The sequence below is a fragment of the Malus domestica genome, chromosome 15 (genome assembly GCF_042453785.1).
Source record: "Malus domestica chromosome 15, GDT2T_hap1".
Classification (NCBI taxonomy): domain Eukaryota; kingdom Viridiplantae; phylum Streptophyta; class Magnoliopsida; order Rosales; family Rosaceae; genus Malus; species Malus domestica.
In genome coordinates, this window is record NC_091675.1 from 53,649,408 (window position 1) to 53,663,418 (window position 14,011).

The 14,011-nt window shown below is 36.1% G+C and overlaps 3 protein-coding genes across 4 annotated transcripts; all 3 read right to left on the bottom strand.

The window, feature by feature from the left end:
* Window positions 1-1,205: 1,205 nt before the first annotated feature.
* LOC103402540 (ubiquitin-like domain-containing CTD phosphatase) lies at window positions 1,206-4,426 on the bottom strand. The gene is made up of 7 exons (XM_008341286.4): window positions 4,000-4,426; window positions 3,765-3,903; window positions 3,555-3,669; window positions 3,402-3,465; window positions 2,241-2,406; window positions 1,622-1,876; window positions 1,206-1,511 (listed from the first exon to the last, which is right to left on the bottom strand). The coding sequence occupies exons 1-6, from the start codon at window positions 4,287-4,289 to the stop codon at window positions 1,631-1,633; spliced, it is 1,020 nt and encodes a 339-aa protein (XP_008339508.1). The 5' UTR covers window positions 4,290-4,426; the 3' UTR covers window positions 1,206-1,511; window positions 1,622-1,630.
* An 884-nt stretch (window positions 4,427-5,310) lies between these two features.
* LOC103431810 (zinc finger transcription factor YY1) lies at window positions 5,311-10,211 on the bottom strand. Of its 2 annotated transcripts, none has more exons than XM_029095116.2 (6): window positions 9,935-10,211; window positions 9,205-9,263; window positions 7,790-7,992; window positions 7,383-7,472; window positions 6,521-6,664; window positions 5,311-6,017 (listed from the first exon to the last, which is right to left on the bottom strand). In XM_029095116.2, the coding sequence occupies exons 1-6, from the start codon at window positions 10,018-10,020 to the stop codon at window positions 5,715-5,717; spliced, it is 885 nt and encodes a 294-aa protein (XP_028950949.1). In that variant the 5' UTR covers window positions 10,021-10,211; the 3' UTR covers window positions 5,311-5,714. The 2 variants fall into 2 exon arrangements, with proteins under 2 accessions (XP_028950949.1, XP_028950948.1); XM_029095115.2 differs by having other exon boundaries at window positions 7,790-7,995; window positions 9,935-10,207.
* A 1,985-nt stretch (window positions 10,212-12,196) lies between these two features.
* LOC103431811 (serine/threonine-protein kinase-like protein At5g23170) lies at window positions 12,197-13,813 on the bottom strand. Its single transcript, XM_008369980.4, has one exon. The coding sequence runs from the start codon at window positions 13,582-13,584 to the stop codon at window positions 12,529-12,531; it is 1,056 nt and encodes a 351-aa protein (XP_008368202.4). The 5' UTR covers window positions 13,585-13,813; the 3' UTR covers window positions 12,197-12,528.
* Between the last annotated feature and the right edge of the window lie 198 nt (window positions 13,814-14,011).

Consider the following 14,011-nt stretch of genomic DNA (forward strand, 5'->3'; position numbering starts at 1 on the left):
TGCTGAAACTTGAACTATATAAGCAAGCTTGCTAGACAGCACTATAGATATTTGTTTGTTTTTTTTACCCAAATATAAAATATGCTCCACCAGTCAGTCTGCATTATTGGGCTATCTAGCTAGGGGACCTTATTAGGGTTTACGTTAAAAATTATATAGACAAGAAAGGAAATTTATCAAATAATAATGATGGAATTGGAACCTGAATATATGTAGGATCCTCTACTTGTGTCTTTTGGTGCTCCATGTTTTGTAGGTGTATTGAAATATATATTTGAGTTACTTAGTAATACGGTCGAGTGATATTCCTCTTTACTAGTAAGTGAGAAGTCTTTGGTTCGATTTTTTGTCAAAAACAAATTTGAACCATATTATTATTAGCCCGTTGTGATTTAGTTTACTCCATCATCCCTTTAGTGTAGATGATATCATTTGTTAACAAAAAGTCCCATTTGAATAAAAATTTTGAGTGTAAAAGTTATTGCCCGCACCAACTAGAAAGAAAATATGTCATTCTGACAAGAAAATTATGATCTATATTATGAATACAATCATCTTCGGTTCACGTGCTCGAGAATTTAGTACTCAGTACAATCATCATCCAATGATCAGATATGATGTAGTAACTTCTAATAACCATATTTGACCGTTAAATATTGATTGTACAACATGCTTATAAGTATTGTAGCCAGTTCAGACTAAATAAACAAAATTAGAACTTTCACATTTAAGTATGTCCATGGGACTAGGAAACAAAAAACTCAATGCAGACAGACATTCAGTGCACATACAACAGATGTCAATTGCCAGTTGACAGGTTTCTTTCCGTGTCTAAAATTGGAGGACTTATATGGCAATACTTCAGCGGCATGTAATGTCTCTTGTCCAATTACACATTATGATGCGTAAGTTTTTTTTTTTTTTTCCACATGGTAATGTATTAGAACGTCGTATAATGGTAAATCTATTTCATGTAAATTGCTCTCTCAAAATTGACGTATGTCATAGTTTGATACAAGGACAAAAAACACAACGCACTCACACACTCGTAAAAATATATGAAAATTGTTTCTATTATTTTTTAGGGGGCAACCACATGAAAAATAAGCCTGAAAATAAAAGCAATTTCCAGGTTCAAATTTAACGAAAATTTAACATAAAGGGCTATAAGCTTCACCAGATTTCAGAGACTAGAAAAAACAAAATTCGTGAGAAAATCAGCATAGAAACAAATATCCAAGTACCATCCCTGTGTTCATTCCATGTTTGCAACCATTTTAGAGACGAGGTTCAAGAGAACACGCTAACGTCGTTATCGATGCTTATACGCAGATATATATAGGTATATCTTGAGAACCCCACAGAGCCCTGGAAGCACAAACAATATGTGCAAAAATTTAAGAAGAAATTATACAGATATGGAAATAGTGAGTCTCAGTTGCAGACAAATTCCCGTCACGGGCTTCAGGTAAACTCGGTTCATCCCTGAGATGGAGCGAATATCGGCAATCCTGGAATTGAAAGAAGGTATTAGATGGGATTGCTTGAAAAAAAAGGAGAATATGGTAATCAACAAATAAACAAAACAAGAAAATTGCAAGAACGATAAAAGAAATGATACCTTTAAAGATCATTGATGCCGACGTCTTTTGACATTGTCCTCAGAAAATGACTGCCAGTTATGGTGATCAAGGTTGCTCAAATCATCAAGTTCTGCAATGGCAAGCAAGTATGTTGTGAGCTTCAAGAGCTCCTGATCACTGTCTCGACTAGAATGGGCCTTCTTGAATGGCTTGATGATCAAACCATTTTGAGGGTTCATCACAAAGTTTCTTCGCAGATCATCAAACATTATGGTGTTTTTTGAACTGTAGAACTGAGTATAACAAGAAATTGCTAGTCATCAGTCAACTGAAAGTTAGACAGCAAATGAAAATTGCATTACTCGCATACCAGACATTGAAATTTAACCCGTCCCAAAGTAACTACTATTACTAAAAAGACAAAATCATTACTGTGTCTGAGACTCTTAAAATGATGGTATTCCATCTAGAAAAGTTGAAAACAATTTAAAAAAAATCCCCCTGTAAGTCGAAATGGGGAAATTTATAAATGACATTATTTATCTTCATATGATATGCAAAGGAGATAGCAAACTCTCAACATCACTCAGAGTTTATAAATAAATAAAAGGGAAAAATGAGCAAAAAGCGATGGTTAACAAGTACATTGTTCCATACCTCAGGGAATTTAGCCCAAATCAAGCCTAATGGCTTGCAATCAAAGGTTCCACGAGACTCGCATTGAACTGTGATCATTGCCATATGGTCTAGAAGAGCTGTGATTTTGTAGTTGGGATTGCTCAGCACTCCAAGCTGACCCATCTTCAATTCAACCCATTTCATGCTGTATAAATGAAACATATAAGAATTACTACACAGGTGCACGTACCCAATTTGTTTACTGAACTTAATATAAAGTCCATAGTTATTATTATCGTCACAATTCCCTGTAATTTACAATCAGAAAAAGAAATTTGAAGCTCTTGACTTGCTAGTCTACTTAATCTTTCACATATGCCATCAGGCCCATCACACAAAACAAAGATGGGAAGAAGACAAAAGGATTGATGCAAATTCACTTCAACTTGAATTTAAACCTTTTGTATGTAAGGGGAAAAAAGCCCTAAACTGTTTTGTACGAGTCATTTACTTTCGGAAAGAGTTGATACTTGAGTAATGAAAAGAATATACAGAAGATCTCTCAAATTCATTACTCTTTTCAACATAAACATCTTCTCTAAAATTTACGCACACACATATTTAGCATAACCTCTTCAAAATCTGAAGTCCAAACTTAAGGTATAGCAACATAACATGGTAGAGTTTACGATAACAGATTAGATCTCATCTACTTTGATGCTAACATACATATGCAGTTTCTGGTACTCGTGATTCAAACAATTCATCTGACAAGAGATAATAGAAAAAAGGAAGGTATAATACCAATTTCAAAGAAAATTTCTGTCAAAGAGCAGAAAAGAATAGAAAGAGAAAGACAAAATCAATTCAACAAGATTGAAAGGAAACGATCCCATTTCGATATTGAATTCAATTTTATAATGATTGAATTTGGGTAAACAACTATATTAGTAACCATGATGAAATCGAGGTGTTTAATTGCTTCAATTGAAGCCATGGAAATCCATGTGCGAGTAACTATAAATGAGAGTTTATTACAGGATATGAAAACATCCACACAATGCACTTCCAATGCTAAACAACAGTCGCCTAGGCACGTTTAGAAAATGAACATGATACTTAATAACACTGAAACAAAAGAGGGAATATATCTTTGTTATAGAATTCCTTTAGCATTGCATTTTCTAACTGACAACTTACCTAGTTGCAGACCATATCATGATGTCATATTCCGCATAAGCAGCTGTAAGAAACTCGTGAAGAACTACAAAACACAATGTGTGTAAAGTCAAATGAAAGACACATGAAGACTCTTGAAAAGTAAAAATTTCATACGAAGAAAGAACAACTGACAAGGCCGCATAAGTTGAAGCGGGTTCTCTGCTGTGGACCGGTGATCAAACAGAGTATAATCAATATCCAGCACAAGCAGTTTCTTTCCTTCCCGGCAAGGATTTCGAAGTTCAATCTACAATCCAATTCACATAATAAAAAAAATACATAAAAACAAAGCAGTAAATCACATTCATCTGCAATCAAAAGTGAAAGACGGAAACTGCTAACCTTATATTGATCGACACGCCTCCTCAACTTGTTGGCATACTTATCTTTAATCTCAACAGCTTCATCTTGGGCAATCTCAAAATCGTCAACAATCTCCGGAGACTCCACCGGATCCACTATAATATCATCCTCCATGGTACTGATTCAATTCCATTGCAGAAACATTTTATCAAACACCTGGTGTGCATAAATATATAGGCATTTAAACATGGGCAAATGATAGACGGAGACTTACCCGATCATGGTCATCTTTTGGGAGGGCTTGAAGGGAAGAGAGGAGAGCAAAACGGTGTCGTCGGCGAGCTTGGACGGGAGGAGTTTTGGGTAGAGAAGCTTTTGACGTTTGGGCAAGACGGTGGTGAGTTGGCAGATGCGGCGCTTCAGCTCGCCCACCGTGTCGTCGCCGCATACTCGAACGGTGTACTCCTTTCCGCTCCACTTCACTGTCAGCGTTATCTCCTCTTCTGGCGACGATGGCGTTGAGGTTGAGGTTGAGGCTGCGCCTGCACCTGCTACTCCTGCCATTGCACCAACAAATTGCTTTCTCTCTCCTGAGGTTTGAAGTCTAGAGAGAGGGGTACCAACAGACGCTACTTTTCTTCTTTTTATATATATTCTGATTTTTATTCATTTTCCTTTTTCATAGACTTTCAATCAAATTTCCAGCCCAACCCAACTCACGATACATAGGCATGAAACGAATTTATTGTCATTTGAATATTAAATTTACTTTCTGGAAGAAAGTATTTAATGTCTTTTCAGAATTCGTTTGAATTTTTACTAAGAATTGGTTCTAAAAGTACTTTCATTAAAACATTTTCAGTCATTTTTAAAGCGGGTAATATTAAAGAGACAAAACTTGCAAACTAAATGATGTGTCACCAATACAAAAAAACACATTTATCAACGTTTAACTAATAATTCAATCGTTAGCTTCCATATCATTTAATTTACAAAATTTAATCTCTATATTATTACTCTTTAAAAACGCTTCAAAACAAGCTCTATGGAATTAGTGTAAATTGTCGATTTGTCATTAAACCGGGTTTGGAATGATTCTCAAAATGGGGCATGATGTCTCAATTTACTCATATTGCACCGTAAACTATAAAAATGGTATTATTCTATGTCTTTAATATGATTATTTGTATGACAAATATTAAATCGATGACGTGATGAGTTTGAGACTCTTATATAAGCTAACGTGTGAGCCGCATCTGCACCATATTGCCAAAAAAACTCATCAATTTATTAGATGATTAGAGGTCGAAGAGACAAAAGAAATAAATTGATATAATTTTAAAATTCCAAGATGTAACGTGAGAAAATTGAAACCTCATAACTCATTTTTAAAATCGTCTCAAACTTGGCTTAGACTTTAAATTATATCAATTTACCCTCTAAAGTTAACTCCTTAGAGTATTTTTTCCAAAATAGCAAGTCCTTAAATTCATTAAAAATGTCAATCTACCCTCTAAAGTGTATCTTGCACAAGTCACTTGACTTAAATTTACAAAAAAAAAATTTGATATAATAACTTCGAATCTTACAGTATGAAGAAAAATGATAGTTTATGATGAATTCTAGAGGTTTTTTTTCTCAATAAAAGTAATCTATGGACTTAATTTCCAACTGGATAGTAATGTATGGACAAATGCCTAATCAGTAATCACATTTGCCCCCTTCCAAAGGGAAGATAACAAAGTGCATCCAACTCCATTTTTAGAAAGAAATGACAGTAGGTGGGTTACATACAAAGTGCCTCCAACTCCATTTTTAGAAGATGAAAAATTGACGGACAAGGAAACAAAGAAAAAAGAGCTTCGTCCTCTGTTTCCTCATCATCGTCGCCATTGTTGTCACCGCACCTCCAACCAGCTTCAACATTGTCACGGTCCTCCTCTGTTTCTTCACTTTCTTAACATTTCTTCACTGTCCTCTTCTGTTTCTTCACTTCCAGTTAGGTCTGAGCATGTTTTGCTGGCTCTTGACATTCACACGTTTTCCGGCATAGGCATCTTGATCACTGGCTTCATCGATCTCGTTGCGAGCCACATCAAACACATGGCCAGGATGCATTTTCCTATAATGCAGTTTAAGCTTGTCTTCATGGATGTACGTCTTACTACACCCGTCATAAATGCAAGCATAAGGGCGATCCGAGGATTCTTTGTCATAAGGAGGCTCGGGAGTTCTGATTTGCTTCTCTGCAAGTAGGATGGCATATTTTGGCACACAAACTGGCTCGTCGATCTGTAAAATCAGTGTTAATATTGAGAATCAAGTCATACTTCCCTATGTTAAGAAAGTCCAGAAAAATAGATGTATGACACTAATATCAGCGATCATAAGGTCCAAATTTTGGCCTTGTTTTTCAGATTTTTTTGTTAGAAAGAACTAAAAAGGACCTTTACCTGCACTTTTTTTCGAGACTCACGAATTTTGTCTTTGGACTGATGAATCTAGAAGAATCGGATTTCAATGCTTACGTAAATTGCTAAACAAGACTTTTGAAGCTCTAGTTTCTTACATTAGTGAAATCCACATGTCAACTTTTATACTCCATCATAATAAAACATTCAAATTTATGGAAAAAAAAAAAACATATTTGCCTTCATGTTAAAGGCATCATACGTCAAATTAATACTAGTTTGAGACACAGGTATAAAACATTCACACACTATTCCGTACCAAAAACAAATGAAGACAACTTCAAATATTTCATAAACAAGAAAAGTGAGGCAGGAATAGCAAACCGTTTCATGGTAATCGACAATGTGGTTTTTAAGCTTGTACTCATATGCAAATCTCCTTAGACAGGCTGGGTATGGACACTTATAATAGTTGTCTGCTGAATGTGTTTTCATGTGGTACCTAAGGTAGATTTCCAGGGAGAAGGCCTGCACAAGTCATATTCGAAATTGATTATAACACGGAAAAATCAGTTATGCATGTTAAACAACCACAAACAAAGGAAATTTATGCCCGAAAAAGACATCAAATTTATGAAAAGCACAGAATGGTTCAAGTAAACAGCTAGGATGATACTACAGTGATGGTGACAGTTTTTCTGCTTGATTGCTGATTGGATGTGTAAAACTAAATACTTGTATCACAACAATCATTATCTTAAGCAGCCATCGTTAATGCTGGCCAAAACTGCAATTCATTACCAGATTCTATTTTCCTTTAAGTAGGGTTCTAAAATCTAGCATCAAATGTGAAGAGCGGCAATTTAAAACAACAATTCAAAACCTACCCACTTGTAGGGTCTAGTCTAGCCTATATTAGACATACTACTCTGATTCATTCCAAAACGGAATGTGAGCTACACACATTGAACTAATAAAAAATAAACAGAAGTTTCAGCAGATATCATTGGTACGTTGAGGATATGTTTGATATTCAAATTACTTTGCCAGTGTGCACAGGAAACTAACTTAACATAGCAGGGAAGAAGATAAATTGCGTCCTTCAAACAGATATTGTAATCGTATAGTTTGTTGTGTGTGTTGTTTTGGGTGGGAGGGTTTGAAAGACAGCTAAACCGTTAAAACTTCAACATTAGATGGCAAGAGAACTTGAAAGAAAACGTTGTAGTAATGGATAAGATGATACCTTGCCACAACCTTCACGAGGACATACATAATTCTTTTCTACGGTATGAATATGAAAGTGTCTTGTCATCTTTGAACTATCCAGAAATTTCTGTAACATTCAAAATATTATTTTTCAAAGTCAACTAAGATATAAGAAACTCTGCCGGAATATCAGATATATCCTTGCTTTAAAAGTACCCACATTAGTGCAACAAGAAACTATAGGAATTGCACATTTGGGACTGAACAAGACTTTACAAATGCCAGGAAAAAATTATTAGACAACTACATAAACAAAAACTTTCTTCTTGTTTTTTTGCTTTTGGTTTTACCAAATTAAGAAACTGACAACTCTTCTCCATTTCTTTTGACTTTATAGTAACTTGCTATCTCAATCCCATAGCTTACTCTATCTGGAAAAAATACCTTTCCACAACCCTCAAACCAACAAACATGTTGTCTCTCCGCATGGATGTCAGCATGCTTCCTCAAAGCACCAGCATCAATAAAGATCTTCCCACAGCTGTCATGGCTGCAAAGAAAAAGCACTTCGGTTGTTGGTTCTGGCTCTAGCTCTGGCTCTAGAGCCATTGTTTTCTTTGATTTCTCGTCCAAAGCCTCTGATGTATCTGCTAACGAAAACAGAAAATGAGAAAAATCAGTCCAAACTCATATCATAGGAACAAAGACATACAACAGAACATGCTCGCCCATCATGTTAATCCAACATGGCTCTCTTAAGCCTAAACTCATTAGTGATTCAATAAGTCTTAGGCCAAAAGTAAAACTAACGTGTTTATAAATCTAATGCATCACTTAAATGACATATCAAGAATTTAATAACTATTAAATCAGATGTTGGGCAGTGGAATTTAATAGCTTTGCGGAAGCGAAAACACTGAAAACATAAACTTAAACAATAATAAAGGATAACTGGAATCGCTCCAGGGGCATCACACCCATTCTTGGCCTCTCACCAAGAATTTTGGCATCTCACCAAAACAATCCCATCGCAGGATAAGAATTCCAATCTCTGGAAAACCAAACTTTTCTATTCATCAACTCTTCATTCGTTCAATCTGAATTACAATGGGGGTATTTTTAATGGCTTATACCTAAAGAACGCAGGAAAGTAAACACATTGGAAAGAAATCCTAATCCAAAAATATGATAGAAAACCAAATCTAATCCGAAATACAACTGGAAAGAATTAAACCTTGTAAAATAGGAAAACAAAATACTAAAACCCTAGAGAATAAGAGACAAAAAAAACCTTTGATTAGCACCTTCCATTTTGGTTCCGCATTAAAGTACGACTTAGAAAACACTTCAGAAGTCAAACCATAAACTTACTAAAGCAGAAGGATCTCAGTTCAGACACTAATCCCTACTGATTTTGAAGAAATATCAACTTGGGAGAGTATAATGAGTGAAAGTGCGTAACGTATGTATTGGCACTGACCGAACAAGAGCACTCGTGTATACTATTACTATGATGCAAATAAATGGCCTTGATGTACATTTTAATGGCCTACGAATCATGTAATACTACTATTATTTACAAAATTACAAATCAAAGAAAATAAAGAAAATTGAGTAGATAAGACTTCTATGACGAATTACATCAGTCATAGCTCGAATAGCATGTAGAACTCACACATCAAACCGAAGGCAATACTAATTCCATATCTTTATCTCTTTTTTCCTTTTTCTGTTTCTTTAAATTCATAAACACTTACCAATTCATTATCCTTCTCATTCATATAACTCGTACTACAACGTAAAGTGGTTTAGAAGTATTTTCAGGAATCACCGTACAGAACATGGTAGGGAAGAAGTACCTTTCACCCACTTCATTAGAGAGCACTCTCCACCTGTTGCTATGACATCTTGTGGAACCCTGACCACGATTTTGTATCAAGCCATTAGCCAAAGGTAGGTCAAATACTTCAAATTATCCAAGTGCAGCTATCTTCTTTCTTTTGTTATGAGAGTAATGCTTCGTACATAAGGTCCTACAAGACCCCGCCACTGTGGCCGGAAGCTTACTTCTAGGCAAATAGTTCTTTAATCTTTCTTTTAGGCGAATAGTTCTTGATTCTTAATCACCATATAAAAGAGAAAATCTTGGGATACAATAAAATTGGTCGTTTTTTTTTCTTCACTTTCGTGTTCCTAAACATTAAATGAACATAAAATTAGGCCATTTAACTCAGCTGTACAGTAACCAAATCTTCAAACTGACATTTGATGTTTTCTTTCGTTTTGAAATTGCTAAACAAAAACTTGACTTTCAAATCATCAAAGAACCCAACGCACCCTTCTCACTTCTTACCAACCATCAACACCTACAACTAGGTCCATAAAAGTACCTAACTTTATTTCCACTGTAAATCGAAACCATAAACGCAAGAATCGAACGACATTTCAGAGACTATGAAAACTGAAATTGCACTAACATTCAAAACCCAGGAAGTCGAAAAGATTGTGCTGGCAATTCTTCGTTTAAAGTAATCGGAGATGAAAGTTAAATCATGAAATTAGAAATAAAAGAAAAGGGAAAATAGATACCATTCTTTGAACCATTTGACAGGGAGAGTCTTGGGTCGGAAGGTTGGGCGCCTCTCGGAGGAATTGTGATGGAATTGGGACTCCATCTAATTCTTCTTCTTCTTCTTCTGTTTGTCGTCTTTGTTAGGATTCCACGGTTAGGAATTGGGGGTTAGGGTTAGGGCAAGAACTAGGGTTTTGGTAATAGGGAGAGATCGTTACGGAAATTAAGCTTCAGGTTTTAGCAGCTCCGGTTGTGTCGGTTCATCCCTTGCCGTCTGTTTGGCGGGAGTTGCCAAAATTTAGGAGTTTTTATAATTTATAGCTGAAATTTAGTACACAAATTCATAAATATTATTTTTTATAAAACAATTTAAATATAGGAAAAATACCGAACTAGCCTCAAAATTAAAACCTAATTGCACTTAAAGGTGAAATCCAATTAAGCATAGTTGTTCCCACAATATCGGTTTTATCATTTATGGTCAAAAGTTAGCCCATAAATTCATAAATATTAATTTTTATAAACAATTAAATATAGCTCAAAATACACTTAAACATATCGAACTACCCTCAAAATTAAAAGCTATTTACACCGAAGGCCAAAATGTGATTAAGCATTGCAGGGCCGAACCAGGCCTAGTGCAGGTAGGGTGACCGTCGGGGCCTAAAAAAATTGGAGGCATCAAAATTATTAGGGTGATATATTTATATATGTTTTCATAAGAGTATAAATATATATAATTTGGTTCAATGATAAAGAAATTTAAATAGAACTTGTGGTTTTGTTGTTTGAAATTAGTGAGAAGGTCTTGGGTTCCGAACACCATGTGTACTTATGTACTTTCCAATTTTTACAAATTTCTTTCCATAAGAATATAAATTTATAAAATTTGACTAAATGGTCAAGAAATTTAATTAGAAGCAATTGTTTCTATTGTTTAAAATTAAAGAGATGTCCTAAGTTTGAAATGCTATTGCATGTTTATTTTTTCAATTTTTATGAATTTTGGTTTGGTTATTAATTTATTTTTAGTCACTAGCTAGTAGCTATTTTTAAACATTCTTTCCAATTCAAGTCTAATCTTCAACAAAGAGTAATGCGTCGACCAAATTTTTAGACCACATTTGCAAACCATATAACGTGTCATCAAAATGTTTAATTTAATGCTCATTCATTACTTATAAATATGAATTAAAGACTCGAAAGTATCATTATTTTTTTAGTCTCATGTTGACAAGGTTAGTAAATAAGAAAAAAAAAAACGCCTCAAGATTTATACAAAAACACTTGAAAAGTTCAGGTGAAAAACAAAACTCATCATATATCTACTTGTAAGCCTGGAATTTTTTGGTTTCCCTCTCTCGATACAAAATAAATTAATTTTTTCGTGTTTCTAAATTATTGAGTTTGAAGTGCTTTTATAAGTATAATTTTATCGATGTCTTACGTGTGAAAGCAAATAATTTTCTTATATGAAGTGAGGGCACATTTTTTTGGCATCATCTCGGGCCTCAAATATCTCTGGACCAACTTGAAGCATCGTTGTTCTCGAAAGCATCATTGCTGAGTTTTTACCATTTATAGCCAAAATCTAGCACACAAATCCTAAATATTTATTTTTATAAAATAATTCAAATATAGCTCAAAATCCACTTAAATAGACCGGAATACCCTCAAAGTTAAAACCTAATTACACCTAAAGCCAGAATCTAATTAAGCATCATTGTTCCCCACCATCATTGCAGCATATTGGGATCCGCTTGCGTAGACTTTGAATTTGAATTGTCATATATATATATATAATTCTCCTCACGTAACAATGAGGATCACCGTAAAATTGATGCTAAATATGCTCGTCTTCCAACGCACTTTTTGGGGAGAATGGTGATTTGCTGTAAAGACTTTCTTCTGTCTCCTTTTTCTTTGTCTTTACAGATCCGTATTAAAATTCTTCCAGAATCATCAACGACCTCTACGAGATCGTGAAGTGGTGGTGACAGGAGGGTTTCGAGAAGATTGGTCCACATCAGCTGCTGGAGAGAGATTTTAAAAGAAACCTTGCCAAGGTTAAAGTTGCCGAAGTTGAACTCAAGTATCGATGAGGTCTGGAAGACGCCATGTAAGGTGCTCGAGGAAGAACTTGAGCGGTTGATCAAATATGCAAATTTCGTGCTTTGGATTTTAGGCCATTTTTGCTATTTAATTTTGTAATTGAATTTGTGTTTGGAATGGTGGAAGGCAATGCTTGTATCTCTTAGAAATTTGAAGACAACCATAGAAAAATAGAACGACAAAAATAGCATTGTAATAAAAAACAGAACCAGACACTGCAACGCAGTCACTCGGAACAAATTGCCGATCTGCACCGAAGAAAAACTGATATATAATTGCCATTAGCATGGAATGACAGGCACCGAGAAAAGAACATCGTGATACTCTCTGCCCACCTAATGTTTGGGAATCTTCTATTTGCACTTTACATTAGAGTGCATGCCCGGCAGGTTTTCTAAAATTTCAATACATACACATGGAAAGACTCACCCGCCCGAGTTGCTTACTCAACGAGTCGGAGCGAGTCGACTCACCCGTTAAACCGTATCAACCTTTCCTCCTATTCCATTTCAGCATCAGCCAATACCTGCCACAGCAATAGCTTTCCACTTGGGACGTGAACACCATCATCACTTTGTTCTAGTACTGTTGCACATTTTTCCTGCTGCCATTTTTTTGCCAACTTTTTCTTCCTCCTCATGAGTACCAAGTTCCTCAACATATTGATCCAAATCGGTAACCTAACTCGTTCGATAACAGAATTTTCCATCTCCCTAACGATCTCTCCGATCGTCAGACGATTTTCTACATTGGACGATACACAACTTGCTGCAACATATAAAATGTGCCTTATTGTGCTTGACATGTATACGGGAAACCCTATCCTTGCATCACAAATCTCGTCGATTCGCTCTTCTTCGATTAATGCCACTGCCCAGTCCACTATCGAAGCGGGTGACTTAGAAACATCGATGACTTTCCTGCAGCTAATGATCTCAAGCAACACAACACCAAAACTAAACATATCACTTTTGGTGCTTAATTTGCTAGGCGTGGTGTAACAAGGGTCCAAATATCCAATAGTTCCTGCAGCGGGTTGACTCACCTGACTCGGCGAATCAAAGAGCACGGCAAGTCCAAAATCCGCCAACTTGGCATTCCAATCTGAATCGAACAAAATATTTTCAGACTTGATGTCCCTGTGGATTACCGTAGGCTTCCCTTCGTGAAGAAATTGGACCGCCCGGGCGACTTGGATGGCGATTTCTACACGTTTAGGCCACGAAGGCGGTGTAGCTGCAACATGAAGTAGGTCATGGAGAGAGCCATTGGGCATGAACTCCATGACAATGAGCTTGTTGTTGCCGTTCGAGTGATCTTGGCTTGTTCCAAGAAGGCTTATAACATGCCGGTTCTCGGGTAAAGACGATAACACGCATATTTCGTTTTCTAGCTTGGAGTAGTTGTCACGATGTTGCAATGGCTTCTTTAGGGCAACAGTTTTGTTGAGTAGCATGGCCTTGTAGACCATTCCATGGCTGCCTTTGCCGACCATCCGAGTCGGAGAGAAGCTTCCTGTTGTGTTCACAAGCTCATCATAATCAAAGTTCACCATTTAACCAAGAAATCTGGTACCCTGCAAAGTGTAGGGTTTTATTGTTTGACGATGATGAAGTTGATGGAGGATTGAAGGTGTATGTAGGTGAGAGTTGGCCGGAGGAAAACTGGAAGTGCTTTTGGAGATGCCAGCAAATAATGCGGCTGTGGGGAGACGTCAAAAGAAGAATTAGTAAACAGAAAAGAAAGAGTAATTGAGAAAAGGAAAAGGTAGCAGTGCTGCTGAGAAAAAGAACAGGGATTCTGACGAGGGTTATCAGATATCGATGCTCCATTAGAAATTTTTATAATTTTAGATGCTGGTTGGCTTGCCTGGTCCTTTTTGGGGTCCCCCCTTAACACCTTTTTGATATTGGAGTACAATTCTCCCTCCCTTAATTCCCTTCCCCTTCTCTGCCCTCCTCCCTCATTTTCTTCTCTCTCTC